At 39.1% G+C, this 26,899-nt stretch overlaps 1 protein-coding gene and 1 long non-coding RNA gene across 2 annotated transcripts in view; one reads left to right on the top strand and one right to left on the bottom strand.

The window, feature by feature from the left end:
* Positions 1-26,899, bottom strand: part of LOC146503276 (uncharacterized) — a 195,439-nt gene that overhangs the window by 55,643 nt on the left and 112,897 nt on the right. The window lies entirely within an intron of this gene.
* On the top strand, positions 1,154-5,851 carry mrpl28 (mitochondrial ribosomal protein L28). Its single transcript, XM_085131220.1, has 6 exons — positions 1,154-1,304; positions 1,721-2,026; positions 4,336-4,488; positions 4,570-4,704; positions 4,803-4,889; positions 5,425-5,851. The coding sequence occupies exons 2-6, from the start codon at positions 1,742-1,744 to the stop codon at positions 5,518-5,520; spliced, it is 756 nt and encodes a 251-aa protein (XP_084987346.1). The 5' UTR covers positions 1,154-1,304; positions 1,721-1,741; the 3' UTR covers positions 5,521-5,851.

Below are 26,899 nucleotides of genomic sequence, written 5' to 3'. Positions count from 1 at the left end.
GTTTTGTTGAATCTCTTGCACTCAGTGTTGCCAACTCCTTAGTAAGGAAAATCGCTATTGGCTGTCCTAAAAGTCGCTAGAAGTCGCCAAATGACGTCATCACATAATTTGCATAATTTGTCATGCTAATGTAATTGTAACCTACGTTGTTGGAGAGAGAAATAACGTTGTGGAAGAGACATAAAGTGAGTAAAAAACGTCCTAAATGCATTTAGAATTTATTTAGAACTACAAATTAAATTTCTTTTAGCAATTATTGTTTTTTAATGTCACAATTCCAACCCTGCTCCTTTATCCAGGCCTGGACTGGCAAAAGTGACCCGAAATTGGCACTCTGGTGGAGTTACTTTGTGTGTGAGAGTGTGTGTTTATAAGTAGTTTTAAACCTTGTGATCCACAAAACAGCCTAACAGTAAAAGAAGAACTCGTGCGCGATTCATTTGCAGTTTGGACGCACAGGTGTGAACGTCTCCTGCCCTGATAGCAGCTGGGGGAGGACTATCCTCCACCCGTGAGCGCTTTGGCACGGGTGAGGCGCCCACGGCAGCACCGCTGCTTGTTGAGAGTGAGAGCGATACGCGTTTTCACCACAAAAAGTCGTCATAAATAAGTCTCTAATAATACCAGAAAAAGTCGCCAGATTTTTCGCTAGTCGCTTTTTAGAAAAAGAGTCGCTAAGGGGGTCTGAAAACTCGCTAAATATAGCGAGTTTTCGCTAAGTTGGCAACACTGCTTGCACTACTGATTTAGGTTCTCTTTAAGGATTTCTTTTCTTCTTTAAGCTCCCCCCCCACACACACACGCTAAGTGTGCAATGAAGTCTGATTAACTGACTAAAAGACAAAAACACCTTGTCGTTAGGGTTTAAAAAACAGATTTCTTGTACATTTATTAAAAGTGTAATGCTGCTTATAAGTAGTGAAGGATTTTAAGAATACTTCTACCGAATAATGAACAAAACACAGCGCTTAGATTCTTAAAGGAAGCTTTTGGTGCAAAAAGATGAAAGAAACACAAACATAACACGTTTATATATATGATGAGTATTTTACAAGAACACGTCTTTCGTTTGTTCTGGTTTAAAGTACATTTTATTTTCTGCCTGTGGGCGCACATCCGGTTTGCCCGGAAAAAGCGACAGAGTGACGTCTTCTCTCGGCCAATCACATGTGACGCTGTTTGCTCTTCGCGGAAGTTGCGGCCAGTAGCGGAGGATTCACGATGCCCTTGCTGGTTTGATGTTAAGAAAACGTGGATTAAAATATCCATTGTTGTTTGACGGCGTTGCTTTTTCTAATTACGCGGTGAGACCTTTTAATAATGCGGGTACAGACACTTATGGAGGGCTTGTTTCATTAAATAAGCCGGTGTGTAACTGTGTTGTTGGCCTGCATTGGTTAACGATCAGCTAATATCATCAAACTTATTCTGTTTCTGTATCCCAGTAGCTATTTGTTAAAAGAAATAAACGATTCAGCTTGTAATTACATAAGGCATTTCTGGCATTTTGCATTAACTGATAAAAAAAACACTTTCTGAGTCTTCATCGCAGTTCTCGCTTCATTATTTTAAGAATGCAACCTGTCACAGAAAAATCAGGAAGTTTTTCCTCTTTTATTTCTGCACCAGATTATTTTCTTTATGTATTAAAGCTTGATTTTTTTTGATTGGTCAATACAAGCAACACTAAGTTTTGTTCTTTCATCCCTCTGTGTTGCAGATTTGACTGTCAAAAGCAAAAATGCCTCTTCTGAAGTACTCCCCTAAAGTGTGGGAGGCCCTTAAAATGAAACAGGGCATCTACGCTCGTCTCCCGAAGCACTACCTCAAGTCACTTGAACAGAAGGAACCCACACCTGTCCACTGGAGGCCTCTAGGAGTCCAGTACCGAGCCAACCCCAACACGGGGCTGAAGGAACGGGTGCAGGATGTCCCAGTCCCAATCTACTACCCTCCAGAGTCCCAGGACGGCCTGTGGGGAGGAGAGGGCTGGATATCAGGCTACAGATATGCCAACAATGACAAAGTTAGTCTGTAGAAGAATAGGGTTTTTTTTTTTTGTGCTGCTGTTGTGTGCTTTTGATTCCCTCTTTTGATAATTTCCTATAAGAATATTATTATATTATATAAAACGCTTGTATGAAAGCAGGGGGCAGCTTCTGAAGAACACAAACCATTGTGTCTTTACAGAGAAACATTCACAAAAGTAAATTGATCTTGAAAATATGAGTTGGGTGAAAACTAAAAGCTTTACTGCTGCTTAGTAAAAATGGCAACGCGCTGTATTGCTAAAGAAGAACATCACCTGCTGTATTATTGGCTGTGAAAGTTCAGCGTTTATATATATTAATCTGAGAGAAAAATCCTACATGATCAGTATCAGGATTTATAACAGCTGATCAATGAAAGTCAGAAAAGTAAAGATGATGGGAGAAATGTCCTTCAGCTATATTCTGAGTGCTGATGTTTTGTAGTTTGTCCAATAGAGGACACTCTGCAGCTTCCCTGTTGGCAACATGGGTTTGAAGCACCACAAATACAACAACCAGCAGATCCAAGCAAGGTTGGGGAAAGTGTAAACAACTGAAAAAAGTTCAAAATTCTGCCTCAAGAGGAAATCTCTAAATCGCTCACAGGCCCGTGTGAGCCTACAAACCACCTCCTCCACCTGCACATATATCTCTGTTTGACAGGTGAGAGATGATGTGAAAAATAGGTGAGGCGCCTCTTCACCATAGTTCTGTAGCAGAACGCCACCTAAACCAAAAGAGGAAACATCTCCTTACAAATAATTATAATAATAATAATGAAAAAAGCTTAGAAATATGGTATCTAACCAGATTCTTACTCTGGATGGCATTACCTTGGCCTCCAGTAACACTGTGAGGAACCTTGGAGTCATTTTTGACCAGGATATGTCCTTCAACGCACATATTAAACAAATATGTAAGACTGCGTTCTTCCATTTGCGCAACATCTCTAAAATTAGAAATATCCTGTCTCAGAGTGACGCTGAAAAACTAGTTCATGCATTTATTACTTCCAGGCTGGACTACTGCAATTCATTATTATCAGGATGTCCAAAAAACTCACTGAAAAGCCTTCAGTTAATCCAAAATGCTGCAGCAAGAGTCCTGACAGGGACTAGAAGGAGAGAGCATATTTCTCCTGTTTTGGCTTCCCTTCATTGGCTTCCTGTTAAATCCAGAATTGAATTCAAAATCCTGCTCCTCACATACAAGGTCTTAAATAATCAGGCCCCATCTTATCTTAATGACCTTGTAGTACCATATCACCCTATTAGAGCACTTCGCTCTCGCTCTGCAGGCCTACTTGTTGTTCCTAGAGTATTTAAAAGTAGAATGGGAGGGAGAGCCTTCAGTTTTCAGGCCCCTCTTCTGTGGAACCAGCTTCCAGTTTGGATTCAGGAGACAGACACTATCTCTACTTTTAAGATTAGGCTTCAAACTTTCCTTTTTGCTAAAGCATATAGTTAGGGCTGGACCAGGTGACCCTGAATCCTCCCTTAGTTATGCTGCAATAGATGTAGGCTGCCGGGGGATTCCCATGATGCATTGAGTTTTTCCTTTCCAGTCACCTTTCTCGCTCTCTATGTATTAACAGACCTCTCTGTATTGAATCATATCTGTTATTAATCTCTGTCTCTCTTCCACAGCATGTCTTTTATCCTGTCTTCCTTCTCTCACTCCAACCAATCACAGCAGATGGCCCCGCCCCTCCCTGAGCCTGGTTCTGCCGGAGGTTTCTTCCTGTTAAAAGGGAGTTTTTCCTTCCCACTGTCGCCAAAGTGCTGCTCATAGGGGGTCATATGATTGTTGGGTTTTTCTCTGTATCTATGAAGCGCCCTGAGGCGACTTTTGTTGTGATTTGGCGCTATATAAATAAAATTGAATTGAATTAATGACGATGATAATTCCTTATTTGAATCATACCGAGACAGATTTATGTGCCTGCTCCTCTTTCAGGTCACACGAGGCTTTTGTCTTAATCAGAACCACTATTTCTTCTTTAAGAGCAAGTCTCTGAGGAGTTTGTTTTTCTCCACGAGCTGTGGGATGAACTCTGACTGCTGCTGTCTCGCAGTAGTAGTTTAATATAGTGGAGCTACAGGTCATTTGATAATGACAGACTCATTGGGGAAGCAGCTGATTATTTTCAATGATATATTTGACTATTGCCAATGAGAATACTTCTGGTGAACCACCTCATGATATATATTTATTATTTAACCTGAGAAAATTAAAAAAGTGCTCGTTTTACTTACTCAAATGTATTTGAAATAGTTTAAAAGTTATCTAAACTGTCTTTGTTTAGATGTCCACTCGTCTGAGGAAAACTTGGAAACCACAAGTGTTCAAGAGAGAACTTTACAGCGAGATCCTTGACCACAAGTTCACCATCCCAGTCACAGCTCGCACTCTGGACCTCATCGATGCTGCTTACGGCTTCGACTATTATATCCTCAAAGTAAGAGAAAACTACTCCGGTTCAACATGAACTTTTTCTTATTGTGTTTTCCGTGTGTCTCTAACTAATGACTGGTTGTAGACACCAAAGGAGGACCTCAACTCCAAACTGGGGATGGACCTGAAGAGGGCAATGCTGCTTCGTTTGGCACGCAAAAACACAGAGCTTTACCCTAATGACCCCATTAAGCGAGAAAAGGTTTACGAGAAATACAAGGTATGTTCAATATGTCAGAGTCAACCGAGGACCTGGTGAGTAAAGTCAACAAGGGAAAAAAAATAAATAAATATTCCCACTTTTTTCCCTGTGAGCAGCAGTTTGAGATCCCAGAAGAAGTGGTCGAGTGGGTTGGTCTAAGTCTGGAGGAGGCTGTGGAGAAACAGCGGCAGCTGGAGCACAAAGTAATGAGTCATTTAAGTTTTAAGTTGGTGTGTCTCGAGTGAGTTATATGTCGGTATATGACGTCACATTTACAGAAAAAGGTTGTGAGAAAAGGGAAATCAGGCAGGAGGAAGGCTGTTTCCTATTTATCCACAGGCCTCTTTAGTGATGGATTTGAACCCTTAGTTTTTCCTATTAAAACCACATGTGCTTCCAGGACCATGTGAGATGAAAGCTGACGTTATTCTTTGTTTTATATTAAAATGAGCTGTATTTAAAGGTCATGAGATACATCTTTTGATAAATCTCTCTTTGCTACATTTAAAGCATTTTTGACATTTTTAAGTTATTCATCTATGTTGCAGTAATAAATTAAAAGAAAGGCCTTTTGTCTCTTTCTGTATGTTTGTTTTTGCGCTGGTGAAGCAGAAAATTTTACAGATACAGAAAGCTTTCATTTCCATCCTTTTTAAGACTTTTAAATGTAAGTAATTAGACAGCTGACGTACACATGAGACCAACATGTTTAGTTGTCTTTATATTCTTGTCTTTCAGGAACCTGAAGCTCTGTTTAAAGTCTGTGTGGATAAGCTGGTGGAGGAGCTGCACATGAAGAAACTGTTGGAGCCACACGTCATAGAGAAGAAGTGATATCTTGAACCATTTGTGTAACTGGAAACAATTATTAGGTTGAACTGTGAAGCTTCTCTGGATCTGGGGGCGAGTTTGAATCACCACATCCTTGTTTCTGAATGCACCCGGGAAGAGCGCAAAGGTGAAAGCGACAGAAGAAACTAAGCCTTGTTGGTTTAATACTTATTTATCCTATTTCACTTATGGATTATTCCTCTTTGCATTTAACAGCCTTGCATAAGGAAGTTCAGGAATTAAGGGGAAAAACCTCCAATGGTGTAAATATTCCCTGAGCAGCTCTGATATGAGGCACATGTATAGAAAATAAAAGATTCCTTTTTTCTTAAAACTTGATTCTGTTTGTTTGTTTTCTAAAGAATATTTAATGAGTTTATTTTTTAAATAACTTCAATTTGAAAGCACAATTTCTTCTATTATCAAACCATATAAATATATGTTTAAATGCTTTTCCTTCAGTTAACATGGTGTTAAGGTGTTACTTATCCACAGATGTCACTGTACATTGTCCACACTGAAATACATCCAGCTGTGCTGATATCGACATGGCTGTGACAGTGGGTCGGAATATTATCGAAAGAACAATATCCACCAGTGTCGCAGCAGAGGTGTTACAGCAGTGAAGCACATAGACTGGTAGCAAAACCCAGAGTGAAAAATTTATCTGCTAATTAATATTACCGTGCATGCAAAGATATCGAGAAATTTACCAATTTTTTCCCCCCGTTTGTTAATATCATCACTTTACCGAGTTCTTTTGATTCCTCAGAAGCATCCGATGGAAGACAAAACACTGCTCAGTAGACCATTTAACATTTTATTTCTCTTTTACAATACTTCTAGAAGGGAGATGCGTCCTGCAAGACACGTTGCCGCGGATCTCAAAATGGTGACGAGGCCCTGACAGTTTTATTACAGAAGATCTCTCCTTATAGTCTAAACAACAGCATTCCAGTAACTCCACAGAAAATGGTTCCCTCTTTTCTATATTTTCCCAGGCAAGCATAGTCTCGTGTCTTTATTTTCAGGGCTGTGTCCACTTAATACTACACTATATAACTTTATAGCACTTATTAATAAGTGCTATAAATCACCCCATGCATGTAGATGTTGCTGAACTGCAGAGCTCCTTCAGTGACAGACTGCTGCATCCTCGATGCATGAAGGAGCGTTTCCGCAGGTCCTTCCTCCCTGCAGCTGTCAGACTGTACAATCTGAACTGCTCCCAACAAACATAGATGTTTACATCAATGCTGTAACTGCAATAAGTTAGTTAATTAACCAATTCGCACTACAACCTGGTTTGCCTCTTACCTGTAATTATTTTTATTTAATTTAATAACTGTACAGTACTCTCTGTTTATAGTAACCATTGTCCTTAATGTAAATATGTAAGAAAAATTGTGTATGTTTCTGTCCCGTGTCCTGTGTACTGTTTGTAGTATATTTGTCTTTTTGGCTGCTGTTACAACCAAATTTCCCCTTGAAGGGACAATTAAAGGATTATTCTATTCTATTCTATTCTATTCTAATAAAAAGCAAAGCATAATTGAGGCACTGAAAATTATTTAATCCCAACACTTCCAACTGACAAAAAAAATCAGTTTGTGTGTTGATTTCAAAATTCAAGACTGTTGTTATTATATAAGCATAACACAAATTAAGGTAATGCTCCCACAAATGGAAAAAAACAAACATACTGTCATTTGTATTTATGTTACTAACTCCAAAAGTTGATTCTGTTCATCTGGACGTAGCGTTTTCTGGGAGAAACGTTTCGTCATCATCCAAGTGACTTCTTCAGTCTCAGCTGACTGCAGGTTTCCCCAATCTTATAAAAAGTACATTTGCATAATGAATGAAACCAGCCCACTGAAGGAACAATGGGCTGGGAGGTCAGTTCCTTAATCTTAATTATGCAAATTCTCATGACTATTGATCAACAACCACTGATCAAAGACCACTGATCAATGGCCATGAGTACCATTGACTCCTTGACTCCACGTTCCTCCCTGTCCAGGATGTTACATCCTCATCCTTGAAAGAGTGTCCACTGGCCTGTAGGTGTAAATAGACTGCAGAGTCCTGGCCTGACGAGGTAGCTCTTCTGTGTTGTGCCATGGTCATTTTTCTTTTGCAACAACTCATGAGAATTTCAAAGCTGTTCTTTAACACTCCGACACTGGTCTCTCAATCTCCCGTTGGAGAACCGCGAGCTTTCCCATGATGGTATCAAACGTCCGTTCTGTGGTGTTGTCATTCTTTTGCTCAGATAGCCGATTCTGAGAACTCCCGACTGCAGTGAGCTGTTCTACGATGTAATCCAACTTTTGCTCAAAGGTGTTATTTTGAGCAGGCCTCTCCTTGATGTAACCCAATATACGTTCAGAGGTGTTATTCTGAGTATTCACGGAAGCTGTAAGCGTCTCCAAAGTCGTAACCTTACGGTTTTCAGAGTGCTCATCTCCACTGACATCTCCTGGACAAACAACATCACAGCAGCTGTCAAGAAGGCAGCAGCTGCACTTCCTGATGGTCCTCAGGAAGTACAAACTGGACTCCAACCTGCTGCTGACCTACGGCTCGTCCATTGAGAGTCTGCTGACATACTGCATCACAGTATGATACGGTAGCTGCACTAAGGTGAATAGAGTGAGGTTTCAGAGTGTAGTCAAGGCAGCACAGAAGATCACAGGCTGCCCTCTCCCCTCCCTGATGGACATTTATTTCTCACGCTTCCTCAGCAGAGCAACAAACATCATCAAGGGCAGTTCCCACCCTGGTTTTGACCTGTTCAACCTGCTTCCCTCAGGGAAGCGCTACAGGTGCATAAGCACAAAGACTATCAAGAATACTTTCTTCCCAAAACTCCTTCAACTCACACATGCACTGACAACACAGTTCCACCACCCAATCCAAGGACTTCCCTCTATACACAGACTACATAACTACCATTACCAATACTTAATTTTTGTGTAATACCCCAGACTCTAAATATATCACACTATTTTTCCCCAATTTGTATATTTTATATTTTTGAATACTGCTCATATGTATACAGTGCTGCAGAACCCCCTTTCTTTTCCCACATGTCTGCACTGAGTGGGAGATGCTCAGTATCTTATTGTACATGTGTATAGTGACAATAAAATGCATTCTATTCTATCCTATTAGTGCTGTTCACCACAGTACACCGAGCCAACCTAACACAAAAATCTCTGCTTCTTCATAAAAGTGTTTGAATAGTTTGGGAGGTTTTTTGGGTTATGAGTCACACTTATGACAAAAAACAAACAAACAAACAAACAAACAAACAAACAAACAAACACATAACCAGTAACTCCACAGTTTGCTTTGATTAAACAACAGCTGTTCACATCAATGTGTTTTCTCACATGTGCTGCTGTCGTCCATATATATCAGTGTGTTTAGCCATTAGTGATTTGAATTCTTAATAGTAATAAGTGATGACTGATGTCAAAGGGTGACATATGATTGATTGATATACCTTTATTAGTCCCACAAGGGGAAATTTCATAAGGCTGCCGACCTATTGCACGCAATGGCGGCGCCATCTTACCCTCCGACCATACATACATTACACAAAACATCGCATGGGGAAGACAGGTCAGAGAGGTATAACAATGGAAAATGCACCACATGAGGAAAGATAAGGAGAAAAAAATAACTCCCCCCAGACTGAGCTCCAACAGGGAGATCAGTTTGAGAACAGAAAGAAACACCTCTGCACATAGGACATGAAAAAAACCACCACCAAAGAAACACATGACAAGCAACAGGGGTGGGTAAAGGGTGAGAGACAGCCAATTTAGACAGTACATCCGAGCCTGCGTGCGCTGGTCTCCTTGATCCACCGTCAGCATCGGAAGGGAATAAGCGTCGAAGGCGTTTGGAAAGGAATTGGAGATGAGTGTGTGCATATCAGTGTATATGTATGTGTGTGTCCAGAGTTCAGCTGAGACAGTGTCCTTCACCCTGCTAGGTTAAGTAAACAGTCTTCCAGCCAACCCAGGTGGCTTTGCATGGAATGGGAAGGAACAGACTAAACACAGTCGTTATCAGGGTGTTTTGTTCAGCTCCGGCCTTGAGACCGCAGCTGGCGCCAAAGGGGTATCCGCATAAGTGATGGTGGTTTTTACTTTAGTGCGAACAGCTCATATGAATTTCAAAGCAGTTCTACAGTCCAACACTGGTCTCTCAATCTCCCGTTGGAGCTTCGCCATACTTGCGTTCTGTGATGTTGTAATTTCTTGTGCTCAAGGAGCCAATTTCTGAGAACTCACGGCAGTGTGCCTCCCTGAGGTGTCATCCAATTTGCGTCCAGAGATGTTATTCCGAGCTAGCCCTTCTGAGATGTATCCAGTCTGCAGTCAGAGATCATATTCTGAGTATTCACAGCAGCCGTAGCCTCAGAATATGATCTTATCCGTGCTGACTCAATGAGCCCATTTTGAGAAACTCACACCTTTCCCATCGTTCCAATCCCAGCGGGCAGCCTTGTGGGGGTTTGAACAGCCGGTTCCACTTTCTTAATTCTTCGATAAGTCAGGGCCAAGCCAGCTCCGATCAGCAAGAACCCTGTTACCATGGTTCCGAATAGGTAGATATCTTCAGCACTCAGGCTCACCCAAGCCCAAACCTCTCGTTGAGAAAGGGGTGTCAATTGGATTTAGGGACCAGTTGATCCAATCCATAATTCCTCTTTTAGGTTTTAGAGAACAGACTGTGAGAGAATGTTCCAGGGAAAAGTAATACATAAGAGGCTAAGCAGGGAAGCTAAGGGAGAGGAGGAGGAGGAGAAAAGTGTGACCGCCTTCGTCAAGAGCAAGAGCAGAAAAATGTGTTTGTAGCAGCACTGACGATGAAAGGTCAGAGATAAGAAACAATACAGAATCTTGGTCTTTTCCCCCTAGACACAAAGCAATGACTAACACAACACAAGTAAGCAACAGTTTGAGCTTCAGCCTGAAGAACTGTCTCACTAAAAACAAAGCCTTTTTACATTTTTCAATCACTTTTGTATATTGTCTTCAGTGACTTTTCTGAGGACAGATCTTCTTTCTTTCAGTCATTCCATCATCTTCTGTCACAGTTTTACTACTTGTTTTTTTCATGTGCAAAACAAAAGCACATCCTCTTGATTTTAAGGTTTTCTAAATCAGCACATAACAGAAAACTGGTCCTAGTGGGACTATTAAAAAATAAATAAATTAATTAAAAAAAAAAAAAAAAAAAAAAAAATATATATATATATATATATATATATATATATATATATATATATATATATAAAGCTCTGACTTGTATTATGAGTATGAGTCTGTGGTCTGGGAGAGAGTCTTGTAACTCTCTGTCTGCAACATACAGTATATAGTGACCAGTGTTGGGCAATTAAATATATAGTTACTTCTTCAAAAAAGTAACTGAGTTATGCAAACAACAAAGTTTTTTGCAGCTGTTTACCTAAAAATGCAGCCAAGGCATTTTTTTTAAATAAACAGTTAAAACTATTTACAGAACAATCAGCTGTTCTGCATCAAATTTGATGCCACACAAATTATTTGTGCCACTCTAAAACATAATTTCTGTCCACTATGAGATAAAGGAGAACATAAAAAGCCTGATACCTGCAGGCCTGACAACAGGAGATGTATCACTCCTGTAACACCTGTAACATTCAGCAGTCGCCTCATTGTTCTGGCAGACGAAACAAAACTAGTGACTACACTACACACTAACTACACAAGATTTGCGCTAAACGTCGCAAATCTCTCACATCTCAAAACACCGCCGCAACTCCTACAATTTCCCCCTTCCTAAACAACTAAATGCCATGTTGCCATATCATTTTTTGATTGGTTGACATGGTACATTTTTCCATCAATAGGAAAGGGCGGGGTTTTTTTGGTTTTGTCTTTGCTATATATATATATATATATATAGCAAAGACAAAACCAAAAAAATAAATAAATAAATAAATAAATATATATATATATATATATATATATATATATATATATATATATATATATATTAGTGGTGCAACGATACACAAAATTCACGGTTCGGTTCGATACTTTGGTGTCAGGGTTCGAAATTTTTTCAATACAAAAAAATGTTCATTATAAATATATATTTTAACTCAAAAGTACAGTAAAGTAAAGTAATGTTACTGAAACAACAAAATAATAATAATAAAAAAGAATCTATCTGATCGAGAAATCTCTCATCAGAGAAATGGCTCTTTCCAAAATAAAAGCTATACTATATGCTTCTTCTGGGCTATATTCTCAGCAGCATATTAAACATATCAGGTCTCCATAAGGAGAATCATGTGCTAACGGCTGTCTAAATGACTCGGGTGAAGTCTGTAGCATGCGTGCTTGTTGTTTTTGTCTGCTTCCACTTGTCTTGGCACTAAAAAACAAAACAAAAAAAACTTGTCTTTGCACTAGGATGATGTCGGCGTAAATGTGCAGTCATATTCGTTGTGTTCCCACTAGTACTGTCAGCGTTAATCTCTTTAAAATGACATTAACGCCATAAGGCGGCAAATCTCTGTTAACAAGTTACCGCGGATCGCCCCGTGCGTGGGGCTGGACAGCGTCAACACGTTAACAAGCTAACTGTGGTAACGCACTAGTTCCCACAAATTGAGCATTGCGTGGCACATCTGACATACTGTTTTACTTTTGTCCATGACGCGCTTACCATCAGGGTCATGCTTCACATGAAAACTAAGATAGTACCAAACGCCAGCTCTGAATGAGGGTGGGGGAGGTTCAATTTCAGGTAGCGTTGAGGCTGTTGCCATGTTGCAACGAGCTTAGCTTCTGTCTTGCTAGCTTGCGCTGTGCTCAGTGGATCTGCACTCCACAGTGCAGCCTAGGCGGAGTAGTCGAACGCAGATCCACTGAGCGCTCAACACAGACAGCATCGTCAGAAGAAAAGTTGATAAAATAAATAAAAAAATTTGTATTGTTCGATACATATGCGTACCAAACCGAAAGCACTGTATCGAACGGTTCAATATTGATACGAGTATTGTTGCACCCCTAATATATACGTATACGTATATATTAGGGGTGCAACGATACACAAAATTCACGGTTCGGTTTGATACTTTGGTGTCACGGTTCGATATTTTTTCGATACAAAAAATGTTCATGCCTTTTTATTAATTTGTCATTTATTAAATTTTCACGGCACATTCTGCACCACATCTCTGTGCGTTCATCATTTGTTTGAAGCCAGCTCACCTCCTGCAACCACTTTTCCGAGAATACGCGCTTCTTTTGTGGTTCGGACTCCTTCTGACATTTCTTTGGAGGTGGAGGAACATCACAGTAATTGCTTAAAGGAGCTTCTTCGACATCTTTAAGAGCTCTAAACAAATGTCTGTCCTCCTCCAGAAAATCTTATGTACGCAAACACGCATTGCAACTTCTTATCTTGTGCGCGTTTTTTATTTTGATAGCGAATGCACACCTGCGGACCACTTATGTGCAGCCCTGGTTATTTAGCTCGTCATATTGCAGCCACAGAAATTCTTTTGTCCATGAAACCATAAAGCTGCACTTTCTTTTTGCCTTATAGTCTGATTTGTCATAACTTTTCCATTTTGTGGTAAGCTTTTCTTTGGCTGTCACTTCTTCACCATGACCTGTCTTATTTGGCTCAGCAGAACTAAAATATATATCCTGCTGCTTTTACACACGCACTCGCGTAACGCTCAGTGATTCTCTGCGCGATCAACCTCTCACATGTTTAAGCTGCGGGAGATTTCACTTGTCATGTTTGCATAGTAAGCTAACGATTGATAAGATGATGTCAGAGGAATTGGTGCGCAAATTATCATCACTCACCAATCAGTGCTGTTGCTCTCTATACACAGTTCGCGCGATTGCAAAGTGAAAGCAAAAAACAAGCGCAAATTCAAACGCAATTTCAATATGTGACACATTGACAGTGGCTCACCGATGCCAATGACATAATTACCCAGCTACATTTCCGAAAGAATGCAAAAGCATTGACATATATTTTTCCTTCCTATGATAGCCCGACGGGCAGGGCAGAGATAGATTTTGGTAGCCCGACTGGCTACCGATTTTGCGAGCCCTGTATCTGATGGAGGAATCACTCATCTTTGGAAAAGAGAGTTTATTACAGAGAAATGGCTCTTTCCAAAATAAAAGCTATACTATACGCTTCTTCTGGGCTATATTCTCAGCAGCATATTAAACATATCAGGTCCCCGTCCACTTGTCTTTGCACTAGGATGATGTCGGCGTAAATGTGCAACCAAAATAGTTCCAAACGCCAGATCTGAATGAGGGTGGGGGAGGTTCAATTTGCCATGTTGCAAGGAGCTTAGCTTCTGTCTCGCTAGCTTGCCCTGCGCTCAGTGAATCTGCGTTCGACTACTCCGCCTAGGCTGCACTGTCGAGCGCAGATCCACTGAGCGCTCAACACAGACAGCATCGTCAGAAGGAAAGTTGATAAAATAAATGAAAAATTTTGTATTGTTCGATACATATGCGTACCGAACCGAAAGCACTGTATCGAACGGTTCAATATCGATACGAGTATCGTTGCATATATATATATTTATATATATATATATATATATATATATATATATAAATATGTACGTGCATACATACATATATATATATATATGTATGCATACATGTGTACATACATATATGTATGTAACTATGTGTATATATATAATTTATTTGTTTAATAATTTATTTATTTATCTATTTATTTTTTAGTGGCTGAAACAAGCTTCCATATTCCATGTTGCTTCCCTATCGTTTGCTAGTTCCTTAAGATATTAAAACCACAAATGAGAGTCATGTGGCTTGCTTAAAATGTCTTTACTCAGCGTTTCAGTGTTTATACAATCTCTGTCAGTGTAGTGTTTCTGAGGTAACAAGCAATAGCATTCATATCAAGGTGTTCAAGGGTCCCTTTGCTTTGGTTACTCAATAACAACGTGTGCTGGCTTGCTGTGGAAAGGAGGCCTACAGTTGAGTCAGTGAAATTTGCTGTGACTCACATGTTAAAGTTAAACCTGTTTTCAGCAAGACCAAGGGTTGTGGCATAAGTAGGTGGAGCTGGACATTTAAAAAAGCTGATAGGAAAAAGGAACCGTTTTGATGAAAATGAATAAAATATACATAATAAACAATATTTAATAAACAAATAAAAGGCTGTAAAACAACCATTACACATTACAAGAAATGGCTGTTATTCTTGAAATCTACTAACAAATGCATTACAGCAGGAAAAATCAAGCAGGGACATAAAGTAACCCAGCTAACAGAATTATCAAGTTTTATACTCGGACAATATGAAAAACTGTTTGACAGATGTATTTCTTTTTGTATCAATAAGTCTCAGATGTGCAAAGTGACTTTAAATTACGATAAAAAGGAATTTTAAAGAGCACAGAATCAAAAATGAGTCTCTAACGTAATAATCCCAATGAATGTCATTCTTTGAAATTTAAGAGCAAGTGTCTTTATTACTTTTCCCACGGAGTTCAGTTCTGCTGCAACAAAAATGGCATATTACCAATCAAAACATCTCAGTTATGTTCTGAAGGTCACCATTTATAATCTTATATAAGTACTAAACGTCAGGGTTTTCAAATTTCATACAACTATTGTTCTGCCTTGAATTTAGTGCTCCCTACTGGGCCTTGTAAATTCTTGTTAATGTGACATGCACTTTGACCCAGAACAGGAATTCAGCCATGTTAGTTGGGGTAAGCAGGTTCACATGTGCTGAAGTGTTCCTGTAGTTATCGGCTGCAATCCTCTTTCTTGTTTATGCCTTCGAAAGCAGCGTCTGTAAGTACTTGTTGACTTAAGAGTATAGACCCATATTTTAGTAACATTTTGGTAGTTTTGTGTTCTAAAGCCTAACGTTGTGTATAATTATATTGCTAAGCTAATCTCATGTCATGTATACATAGCAGGACCTAGTACATGGAAATTTCTTTGTCTTTTGTTGCTAGCCTTGACTTGCTGTAGAGTAGATAAGGGGATTTGTAATATCACCTTACTGTTGTATTCTTGTTTTTGTTTTAGTTTCACTCTGATTCAATGGTGTATGGCGGTGCAACGTAAAATAAAGCACCTGGAGCTTGGACGCTATATCCTGACTCCCGTATTCTTTTGAATGGAGTTTGGCTGGCTGCTGAATTGTGTACCTACGCACGCACGCACCCATGCACACACACAAGGAGAGCAGTACAACGATAACAAATAGACTAGGTGGAGCCAACATACTGTTAGGTCTGTTGTATATATATATATATATATATATGTATATATATGTATATATATATATGCTTTATTTTAGTAGCTTGCCCTGCGCTCAGTGAATCTGTGTTCGACTACTCCGCCTAGGCTGCACTGTCGAGCGCAGATCCACTGAGCGCTCAACACAGACAGCACCGTCAGAAGGAAAGTTGATAAAATAAATTAAAAATGTTGTATTGCTCGATACACATGCGTACCGAACCGAAAGCACTGTATCGAACGGTTCAATATCGATACGAGTATTGTTGCACTCCTAATATATATATATATATATATATATATATATATATATAGTCTGTTAACTACTATATTTTATAAACATTTTGCTCTTACTATTTATTGCTTTGACATACTATACTGCTGAATGACTGTCTGCTGCTCATCAAATACATTTCATTGCAATGTTGACCGTGTGCTACCTTGCATATGACAGATAAAACTGTAACTGAAACTGAAGGGGAACACAGGGGAAGTACAACTATGAAAACACCACATTCTTCAAACTAAAACAGTAAACATGGAGAGAAGTAGACATGACAACACAAGTTAGACAATTAGAACATAGAACATGCCGAGAGAAACGCACAGGCACACACACACACACACACACACACATGTATATATATACATATGTATATGTATATATATATGTGTGTGTGTGTGTGTGTGTGTGTGTGTGTGTTTAATGCCCTTTATACTTTTGCGGTAAAGTAAGGTTACTGTAATAAACTGGTGAGCATGCCAGAAAGAATGTGGTTTTCATGGTCTTTCTATTTCCTTGTTACGGTAAGTTTACAGTAATGATGCTGATGTTCTTTTAGTCTCATTTCCCAAATTATATGTAAATATAGATATATATGTAAATTTACTCTAACAAGGAAATAGAAAGACAATGAAAACCCCATTCTTTCTGGCATGCTCTGCAGTTTAATACAGTAACCTTACTTTACCGCAAAAGTATAAAGGGCATTAAACACACATGCACACGGTGCAAATAACTGACATTTTTCCTGGACCATCATGCAATATAATGGATCCTTGTCTAATGTTTATGAAATTGCTATGGTAAAATAATTGATAAGAAGTCAGATAACCTTTGTACTGAATACAAATTCAGTCACTCTAAATGTAACACTATGCCAACTTGTGTAGTCTGAATAAAGCACATCACAGACATCCCCAAAAGATTAGCTGACATTTGAGTGTGGGAAGCCAAGAGCTAGTGTTCCATTAGCACTGACTCCAATGGAAAAATACACAAATCATTTAAGATTCAGAAAATTGAAATGACCAAGTTTATCAATCAAGGGCAGATGTTATACAAATTTAAGACTGAGAAGAATGTCAGTAACATTGTGATATGGGTCAAATATAACCAGCTGGGTAACCAGCAAACTGTAAACGGGGTTGTGCAGAAACCAGATTTCTGACTAAATACAATCTTATACTGTCTAGGAGCCTCCTTTATTGTTGATTACTACTCTGTACAATAGGATTGTCACTGTCATGTGTGGTTGCTGTATTTGCTGGTTTTAACTCATTTGTTTCCACCCATAACATCTTAAAACCAAGAAGAAATTAAAATGTTCAGGCTGTGGCTTCATAATAGGATGTCACAAATCAAAGTGTAAATTAGATTTTTTTTTTTCTTTCCTGGAACTGTTAAAAAACAAAACAAAACAACAAACCACTGAAGGTCGGTTTACCGAAATCTGAATAAACAAAGACTCGGGATTCTGCAAAGAAGAAGTGTGCAATGACAGTCATGGAGGCAAATATCAGGAATCGAAAATGTGCACAGAAAGCAATTTCTCAGAGGTTGTACTGTGAGGAACATGAAACCTATTTCGTGTCTATTTGTCACTTCACTACACTCCAGGTCTGCTGTGGCTACAATGCATCCCCTGAATGAAAAACTGAACTATGTAATTAAATCAGTTTGGTGGTGCAGTGGGCATTCTTGAGTCATGTTTGTGCTGGCCTGGTGTGTGATATGTCATTTGGTGGAAAGAAAAGCAAAAATAAGGCTACTTTATAAGGTAGTGATGGGATTTCCGGCTCTTTTTAGAGAACCGGCACTTCATGTTGTTTTGTTGTTTCAATTAATTTATTATTAACAATAATAAAAAATGCACAAAAGGAATTACTAATGTAAAAAAAAAAAAGTGGTTATATTTATATATGTTTATATATAAATATATGCAGTGGCCCCTTGAGACAAAGCACGTACAAACTCCAAAGCACATTTCTAGAGTTAACTGAACTTCCAAAACAGAGCTACCTAGATCACTTAAATTACACAATTGAAAGCATGTGTGTATTGTTTGTATATTTATACACAAGCACTCATATATATTCAAATTATTTAAAAAAAATGTTCATTTACCTGTTACTACCACAGACCAAATACGATCATTGGTACTTGCTGGCTTGTGTAGCCACTATGTAACAAAAGCTCAACACTGCGCCTAGCATCCTACGTGTTTTGAAGTTTGTACGTGCTTTGTCTCTAGGGTACCGTAAATATACTTTTATTTATTCACTCCACATAAAATGTAATAAATAAATCATATAATACAAAAACCAACTATTCACATTTCAACTTTTAACTATTTACATTTTCAGCTTTTTCCTTTTAAACAAATTTAAAGTGAAACAACACAAAACACTGCAAACCACAACACAATTAAATATAAATTAAAATATGAAAACAAAAAGAAGATGCACATTCTCTGTCATATGGGCCTGCATGAATAAACTTTCTGAATCCTTTATCATCTGCAACTGAAAATATTTGTGGATGATTACTATACCTTTCTAATGTGATGTTGTTCTCTCTCTCTCTCCCTCTCTCTCTCTTTCCCTCCTGCTCTGTTCCTGTGCTACTGCCAGTGTAACTACCGCCCCTCCCCCCTCTTCCCAGTGCAAAGCACAAGACTCGCGTGTGGAGTGAAGTGGGAAAAAAGTGCGATAGAGAGGATGAGAGAAAGAAAGAAAAAAAAACATGGCTCACCCATAAGGAGCCGGCTCGCGTCGTTCACTTCAAAGATCCAGGTCTAAGAGCCATTTCGTTCGCGACTGACACATCACTATTATAAGGATCTCAGAGGGGTACACTGTGAAGTTAATCTGACATTATCAGACTTTCTTTGCATTAACAGGTTTGATAAAACTTTAAACCTAAATGGAAATAATGGTATCATGACAGTGTTTGGGTTCTCAGTCATCCAGGTCACAGTAGTTTAAGGAACTAGGAAAGAATGTGATTGGACTTCTTTAAGTTTCATAAAGACATTTCACCTCTCATCTGAGCGGCTTCTCCATTTCTAAAACCAAACGGTGAAGATATCAGGGATTTAAACTCTGGTATGGGCATCCCTTGACCCACTATTATTCATGTGTCTCATCACATGAGCCAAGATGTGAAAAAAGTGTGGGTCCAACTGTCTGCCACCTACAACGCAGTTTTGAGATCCCTTCCCAGGCACTTAGACTCCCACTTACATCCTGCATCAGTTGATCTCAGTAGTTCACATGATACAGTGAGACAAGATCTTGTTTTGGTTTCATCCAAAACCTCTGGTGATGAGCCACAGCTTTTTTTTTCACATCGTGGCTATAATAGTGGGTCAAGAACCCTCTTAAGGGACAGGGTTGTCCCACTAGGTTTTAAATAGCTGGGATTCTCCGTCATTTGGTTATGATGATAAGCCTTTATTTGTCACTGCATTGCCTGCAGCGAAAATTGGACCCATTCAACCAAACATACATTACAAAAACATCAAATTGACAGAGACAGGTCAGAATGGGTAGCATTGGAAAAACAATGAAAATACACACCATCGGGAACAAGAGGGGAAAAAAAGATTCCACTCAGACTGTGCTTCAACCAGGAGAACAGTTTGAAGATAGTAAAAAACACTTCAGCACATAAGCATATAAATCTTCACAGATATCAACACACCATAACACAATAAAACAGCAACATGGGAGAATATTCCAGTGTGTACGGCTGGATCTGGGACCGCTGCAATCTTCGATCGCGCCTCCAGCTGTCCACATCGGATGGGAGGTAAGCATGGGAGGAGACGTTGGATTAGGGGGAGGGAGGGTGATGTGTGTCCCAGAATTTTTGTTGTTCCAGTCAGCTTTGACCTTCGCAGGCCTTCGGCTGACACTAGTGGGATGGCTGCAAGAGTGAAGATGGTGAATGTTTGGGTTTAGTGCAAACAACTGCATCCAATTTTTACAGTTGGTCTAATGTCCATCACTGGTCACCAATTCTCTTAATTTCTGTTCTTCTTCTCCAACATCTTATCCATATTGCGTTCAAAACATAGTCTGAGTACTCATAGCCCTGCCCATCCTCTATCATGTTGGCCAGCCTTTTGGGATTTTGAACAGCTGTAGCCGCTTCTTGTTCTTCGACACGCCAAGTCCGAGCCAGCTCCAACCAGCAACTCTGTCATCGTGGTTCTGAATTGGTAGATGTCGTTCAGTGTCCTCCATCGAGAGTGTCGCCAGACACAAGATGCAACTGACCATCGAGTATCCGGCAGCAAACGTCTCCGCAGGACAATTGGGCTCTCCCAAGCCAATTTTGTTACGGGACCGGTTGATCAAATCCATAATTCTTTAGGTTTTAGAGAACAAGACTGAGAGACTCTTTGATGCGTCCGCCTCCTCCGAGAGCCAAAGCAGTAGGCTCGTATGGAACTTTCTAAGCTCCTTAGACTACTATGACAGTGATTATCAGTTTTACAAGAAGGTTTTAAAATTTCTGTACTTTTAGGTGACAGAAGGAGACATGTGGCCTGGTCAAAACACAGAGAGCTGCACTCTAAAAGATCTATAAAAATATAGTAAACATACCTTGTGTGCCACAGACTGCTCCCAAACACGAAGGGTCAAATAATACTTCTAAAACACTTAAGCTGGCTTTATAAAACGTTAGATCTTTAGCTGGGAAAACATTTTTAATTAAGGATTTAATCACTGAGCACAGCCTTGATTTTATGTTTTTAACTGAAACTTGGTTGGACCAAAGTAACAGTGGAGCTGTTCTCATCGAGACGACCCCTCCTAACTACAGTTTTATCAGTGAGGCCAGGGTGAGCAGGAGAGGAGGAGGGGTTGCTGTCTTATTTAATGAATCATTTCCATGTAAGCAACTATCTCCTGGAAGTTTTCAATCTTTTGAATATGTGGCTTTACAGCTGAAGGCCCCATCCAAAGTTGTGTTTCTTAATGTTTACAGCCCTCCCAAATACTGCACAGACTTTTTTAATGACCTCAGTGAACTGCTGTCTCACTGAATTGCCTCAGGGCAAAGGGACTAAAGACCTGAGTAACACTCTGGGCAACTTTGGGCTGACTCAGCACTCAGGTCACACTCTTGACCTACTGATCTCCAAAGGCCTGGGCATTTCAAAGGTTACTGTGTCTGGTGTGGGCCTGTCTGATCATAACTGTGTTTTCTTTGAAAGTAAAATCTCAGCCCACACAAATATATCAACAGCAGTGATCACAAAATGGTGTATAACTGAACACAGTAGTGAGATCTTTAACCAGGTCTTCCCATTAACACCTGACCTGTCCAGAGGTTCAGTCAATGAGCTCGTCAATAGCTTCAATGCTAAAATGTTAAATGTAATGGACACTATTGCTCCCATTAAGGTGAAGGTTATCTCTGGAAGGAAAAAGTCTCCCTGGAGAAACTCCACACTGGTGAAAAATGAAAAAAGAGAGTGTAGGAAAGCTGAGCGCAGATGGAGACAAACAATCCTCCAGGTTCATTATGACATCTATAAAGAGAAACTTCACAATTAGAATTTACAACTGAGGAGTGCAAGGAGGTCCTACTTCTCTGACATCATCACCAAAAACAGTCATAATGCTCGGGTCTTCATTTCTACAGTTGACAGGCTAACAAACCCTCCTGTGTCAGTGGCAGCTGAACTTCACTCGACCATGGCCTGCAATGACTTTGCCAAATTCTTCACAGAAAAAATCCAAAAGATTACACCAGCAACTGGTACATCAACAGCAGATTCAGGATATGTACTGTGTCCACCGAAAACTGTTTAGATGTCCTGTCAACACGTTTTCTCAAAAAGGTCTCAAAGACTTTGGAGTCAGACCTGTTACAGATTGTCAACTGTTCTTTAATGTCAGGTGTGTTTCCAGAACCACTAAAAACTGCTGTAATAAAACCTATACTAAAAAAGGACAATCTTGACAAGACACAAATGAACAACTACAGGCCGATCTCAAATCTCCCATTTTTAAGTAAGATCATTGAAAAAGCAGTTTCTCAACAGCTCAATTACTTCTTAACACAGAATAACTGCTATGATGCCTTCCAGTCAGGTTTTAGACAGAACCACAGCACTGAAACTGCTCTGACCAAAGTGTTCAATGACATATGTCTGAATACAGACAGTGAAAAAATGTCAGTCTTAGTTTTACTGGATCTCAGTGCAGCATTTGATACAGTTGACCACAACATATTACTCAAACGACTGGAGAATTGGGCAGGTCTTTCAGGAACTGTACTAAACTGGTTCAAAACATACTTAGAAAACAGGAAATACTTTGTATCAATAAGTAACTTCACATCTGAGCAGACAAGTATCACATGTGGAGTTCCCCAAGGTTCCATCTTGGAACCCCTTTTGTTTAACATTTACATGCTCCCACTGGCACAGATCATAAAGAACAACAAAATAAACTATCACAGCTATGCAGATGACACACAAATATATATCACAATGTCACCAAGAGACCGAGGCCTTGTACAGGCTCTTGGTAAATGCATTGAGGAAATTAATGACTGGTTGTGCCACAATTTTCTCCAGCTAAACAAAAACAAAACTGAGGTAATAGTCTTTGGCGCCAAAGAAAAACGATTACAGGTCACCAGAGAACTTCAGTCTATACACCTAAAAACCACAAACCAGGCGAGAAATTTGGGTGTAGTGATGGATGCAGACCTAAACTTAGAAAAACACATCAAGACAATAACAAAATCAGCTTACTATCACATCAAGAATATTTCAAGAATAAAAGATCTGATGTCTCAACAGGACCTGAAAAAACTAGTCCATGCATTCATCTTTAGCAGGCTTGATTACTGTAACAGCATCTTTACAGGTCTACCTAAAAAATCAGTCAGACAACTACAGCTTATTCAGAACTCTGCTGCTCGAGTCCTCACTAAGACCAAAAAAGTGGACCACATCAGTCCAGCTCTGAGGTCTTTACACTGGCTGCCTGTCCGTCAGAGGATAGACTTGAAAGTTCTGATGCTGGTCTATGAAGCTCTGAATGGTTTAGGACCAAAATACATCAGTGACCTCCTGACCCAGTATGAACCTTCCAGATCCCTCAGGTCATCTGGATCCTGTTTTTTATCAGTTCCCAGAGTCAGAACCAGACACGGAGAAGCTGCATTCAGCTTTTATGCTCCTTATATCTGGAACAAACTCCCAGAAAGCCTCAGATCAGCTGAAACACTCAGTTTATTTAAATCCAGGTTGAAGACTCACCTGTTCTCAGCTGCATTTGAATAAAACACCAAATCCACACTTTTAAGCTTAAATTTCAAAACGTACATTTTAACTACTGATTTTATTGACTGTTCTGATTTTATCTGCTGGTTTTTTGTTTTTGTTTTTTTTAATCAATTTTAAATCATGCCTTTTATTTGTTTTTGTTTTTTAATGTCTCTGTAAAGCACTTTGAATCACCTTGTTGTTGAATTGTGCTATATAAATAAACTTGCTTTGCCTTGTTAATGTTAATTCTGCTATAGGCTCCTTGTATGTTCAAAACGATTACTTGATTCATCAAATGACTCTTCTTTTGCAGAAAATGGATCAGTTGAGCATCACCTACAATAAGAGACAGTATTAAAGACATTATCAGAAAATAAAATATATGTAATTAATATAAAAAACAGCATAACACAGCAGTGGTGCTGCAAATAAAATGAGAAAGTCGGTCCATTTCTCCAAAATTATCACTAATCATCTAGAAAAACGTTTTTTTCAGATTATACGGTCCGACATTAATAAGACTAATGTATTTAGATAAAGTATATCTTTATAAGAATACAAAGCAATTAGAAACGGCGGTGTCTTGAGCTCTGTTGGACAATGTTACATTCAGCGGCTGGACAAGTTCAGTGGGCTGACACACTTGTGGACTGAGAGATCAATATAATTTCTTGGTCAAAATGGTTATATAGGCTACGAGCCACTGTGCACCTACTCTACAAGCACTAATACCAACGTAATAGTTCATGTACGTGTTTTGACTACTCACAGTAAGTCGGGTCTTGACTGGAACAATTTTTGTCCCATGAATTCTGTGGCTCCATCCAGTAGTGGAAATAGAAATTTTAAAAAATGTAACCATAGAAAAAAAACAAACAAACAAACAAACAAAACAAAAAGCAGAAGTATGGCAATATCCAGTCAGTTCACTCATCAACTTAAATAATAGGAAAGAAACTGGTCTGGCAACTTCCTACAAATTTCACACAAGCTGAACCCAAGGCCCAAAGCACTGACAACAGACACATGTCCACAATCACTGCAATGATTGAAATGAAAAACAACCAAACAAAAGCATTCTCATCCCTATGGTAACAGGACTTACCATAAATAGGACATTAAAAAAACAAAAACAAGGAACAAAACCATAACTGATTAAAAAAAAAAAAAAAGTATTTCAAGTACAGATAGGGGCTGCAGTGACTCAACACTTCACTGTTTTAACACTCGTTTTTTTTTTGTTTGTTCTTTTTACGTAATTTCTCCTGAATGATGTAATATTGGTCTTCTTGGTGGCTGGCTGATGGGACAATAACACTGTATAACACCACTGTGAGGCTCTGCCTCACATTCTACTTTTAAATACTGTAGGAACCACAAGTAAGCTCACAGTTTAAGAGTAAAGTGCTCTAATGAGATGATAAGATACTATAAGGTCAGCAAGATAAGATAGGGCCTTATTATTTAAATCTGATGAGAGAATGTGATGAGAAGGATTTTAAATTTGATTCTGGATTTAACAGGAGAGTTATACTCATTCTAGTCCCTGTCAGTACTCTTGCTGCAGCATTTTGGATAAACTGAAGGCTGTTGAACAGTAACTCAAAGAGAAGAAAATCAAGTGGAGTCCTGGGGCATTCCTGCACTGCGAAACCCAGAGAGTCTAACCGAAGATCCCAATTCCATTCCTGAATGAACTTGTGTTATTCAGCCCCTCCACCAGCCTGTCAACTTGATGGTGGTAGATGCTGGTCCGAACAGATTTTGTTTTCATTTGCGCAACATCTCTAAAATTAGAAATATCCTGTCTCAGAGTGACGCTGAAAAACTAGTTCATGCATTTATTACTTCCAGGCTGGACGACTGCAATTCATTATTATCAGGAAGTCCTAACAACCCCCTGAAAAGCCTTCAGTTAATCTAAAAATGCTGCAGCAAGAGTCCTGACAGGGACTAGAAAGAGAGAGCATATTTCTCCTGTATTGGCTTCCTGTTAAATCCAGAATTGAATTCAAAATCCTGCTCCTCACATATAAGGTCTTAAATAATCAGGCCCCATCTTATCTTAATGACCTTGTAGTACCACATCACCCTATTAGAGCACTTCGCTCTCGCTCTGCAGGCCTACTTGTTGTTCCTAGAGTATTTAAAAGTAGAATGGGAGGCAGAGCCTTCAGTTTTCAGGCCCCTCTTCTGTGGAACCAGCTTCCAGTTTGGATTCAGGAGACAGACACTATCTCTACTTTTAAGATTAGGCTTCAAACTTTCCTTTTTGCTAAAGCATATAGTTAGAGATGGACCAGGTGACCCTGAATCCTCTCTTAGTTATGCTACAATAGACGTAGGTTGCCGGGAAGTTTTTCCATTCCAGTCAACTTTCTGACTCACTATGTGTTAATAGACCTCTCTGCATTGAATCATATCTGTTATCAGGGGCGATTCTAGGATCAGAGCTTTGGGGGTGCTGACCACCGAGAAAGCTGACCAGCCAGGCAAGAAACTTTACTCGTCACGATGAGACTTCTTCCCTGTCTCTGTCAGTTCCTGCATTCCTAAATGCCTCCAATTGTCCCGAGTTTCCTCTGACTGTCTCCTTGGTGCATTTAAACCCCTGTTCCTCCCTGTCCTCGTCGTCTGTTGTCTTCGTCTCCGTTATCAGCCATCATAATTTTACCATCTCTGTGCAAGTCTGCAAAATTTCTTTATTAAATCATAAGATTCTTAAATTCATAAAGTCTCTCTGTGCCTGGGTTCTCATCACAAAACATGACATCACTGTTTTGTACATTTGAACACAATTTAATCCCCACATTTGTGAAAGCAAAACACATTTTTGAAAAGTCTGTAACAAAACCATCAAATCTGATAAAGGTTATTAAAATGCTGCAAAAGAAGAATGTATTGGAATAAAACGTACTATATATGTATATATATATATATATATATATATATATATATATATATATATATATATATATATATATTTTTTTTTTTTTTTTTTTTTTAATTCATTTAATTTAAATAAAAATGGAGGCAACTTTGTCTATAGTCCAGTGTATACAATGTATGAAAAGATCTTTACTGCAGATACTACTATGGGTCTGCAGATTTTTTATTTTATTTTAACCTATGTGACTTTTCATTTTAGTGACAGATTGAAATTTTGTGCTGTAAGATGTATGAGTAAGTGTTGTAAGATGTATGAGTAAGTGTTGTAAGATGTATGAGTAAGTGTTGTAAGATGTATGAGTAAGTGTTGTAAGATGTATCTTACACTTGGATCTTACACCTTCACCTGAATGTGGCTCCTTTTTTAAAAAAATACTTCCTTATATCCATTATGAACCTGGCTGTCTCTCTGTACACACACACACACACACACACACACACACACACACACACACACACACACACACACACACACACACACACCAGGAGTTATAAGGTTAATGGGCATCCAGTTAGCTA

This window comes from Neolamprologus multifasciatus, chromosome 14, assembly GCF_963576455.1.
Source record: "Neolamprologus multifasciatus chromosome 14, fNeoMul1.2, whole genome shotgun sequence".
Taxonomy (NCBI): domain Eukaryota; kingdom Metazoa; phylum Chordata; class Actinopteri; order Cichliformes; family Cichlidae; genus Neolamprologus; species Neolamprologus multifasciatus.
Note: the sequence above shows the minus strand (reverse complement) of the source record. Positions and strands in the feature narration are given on the sequence as shown.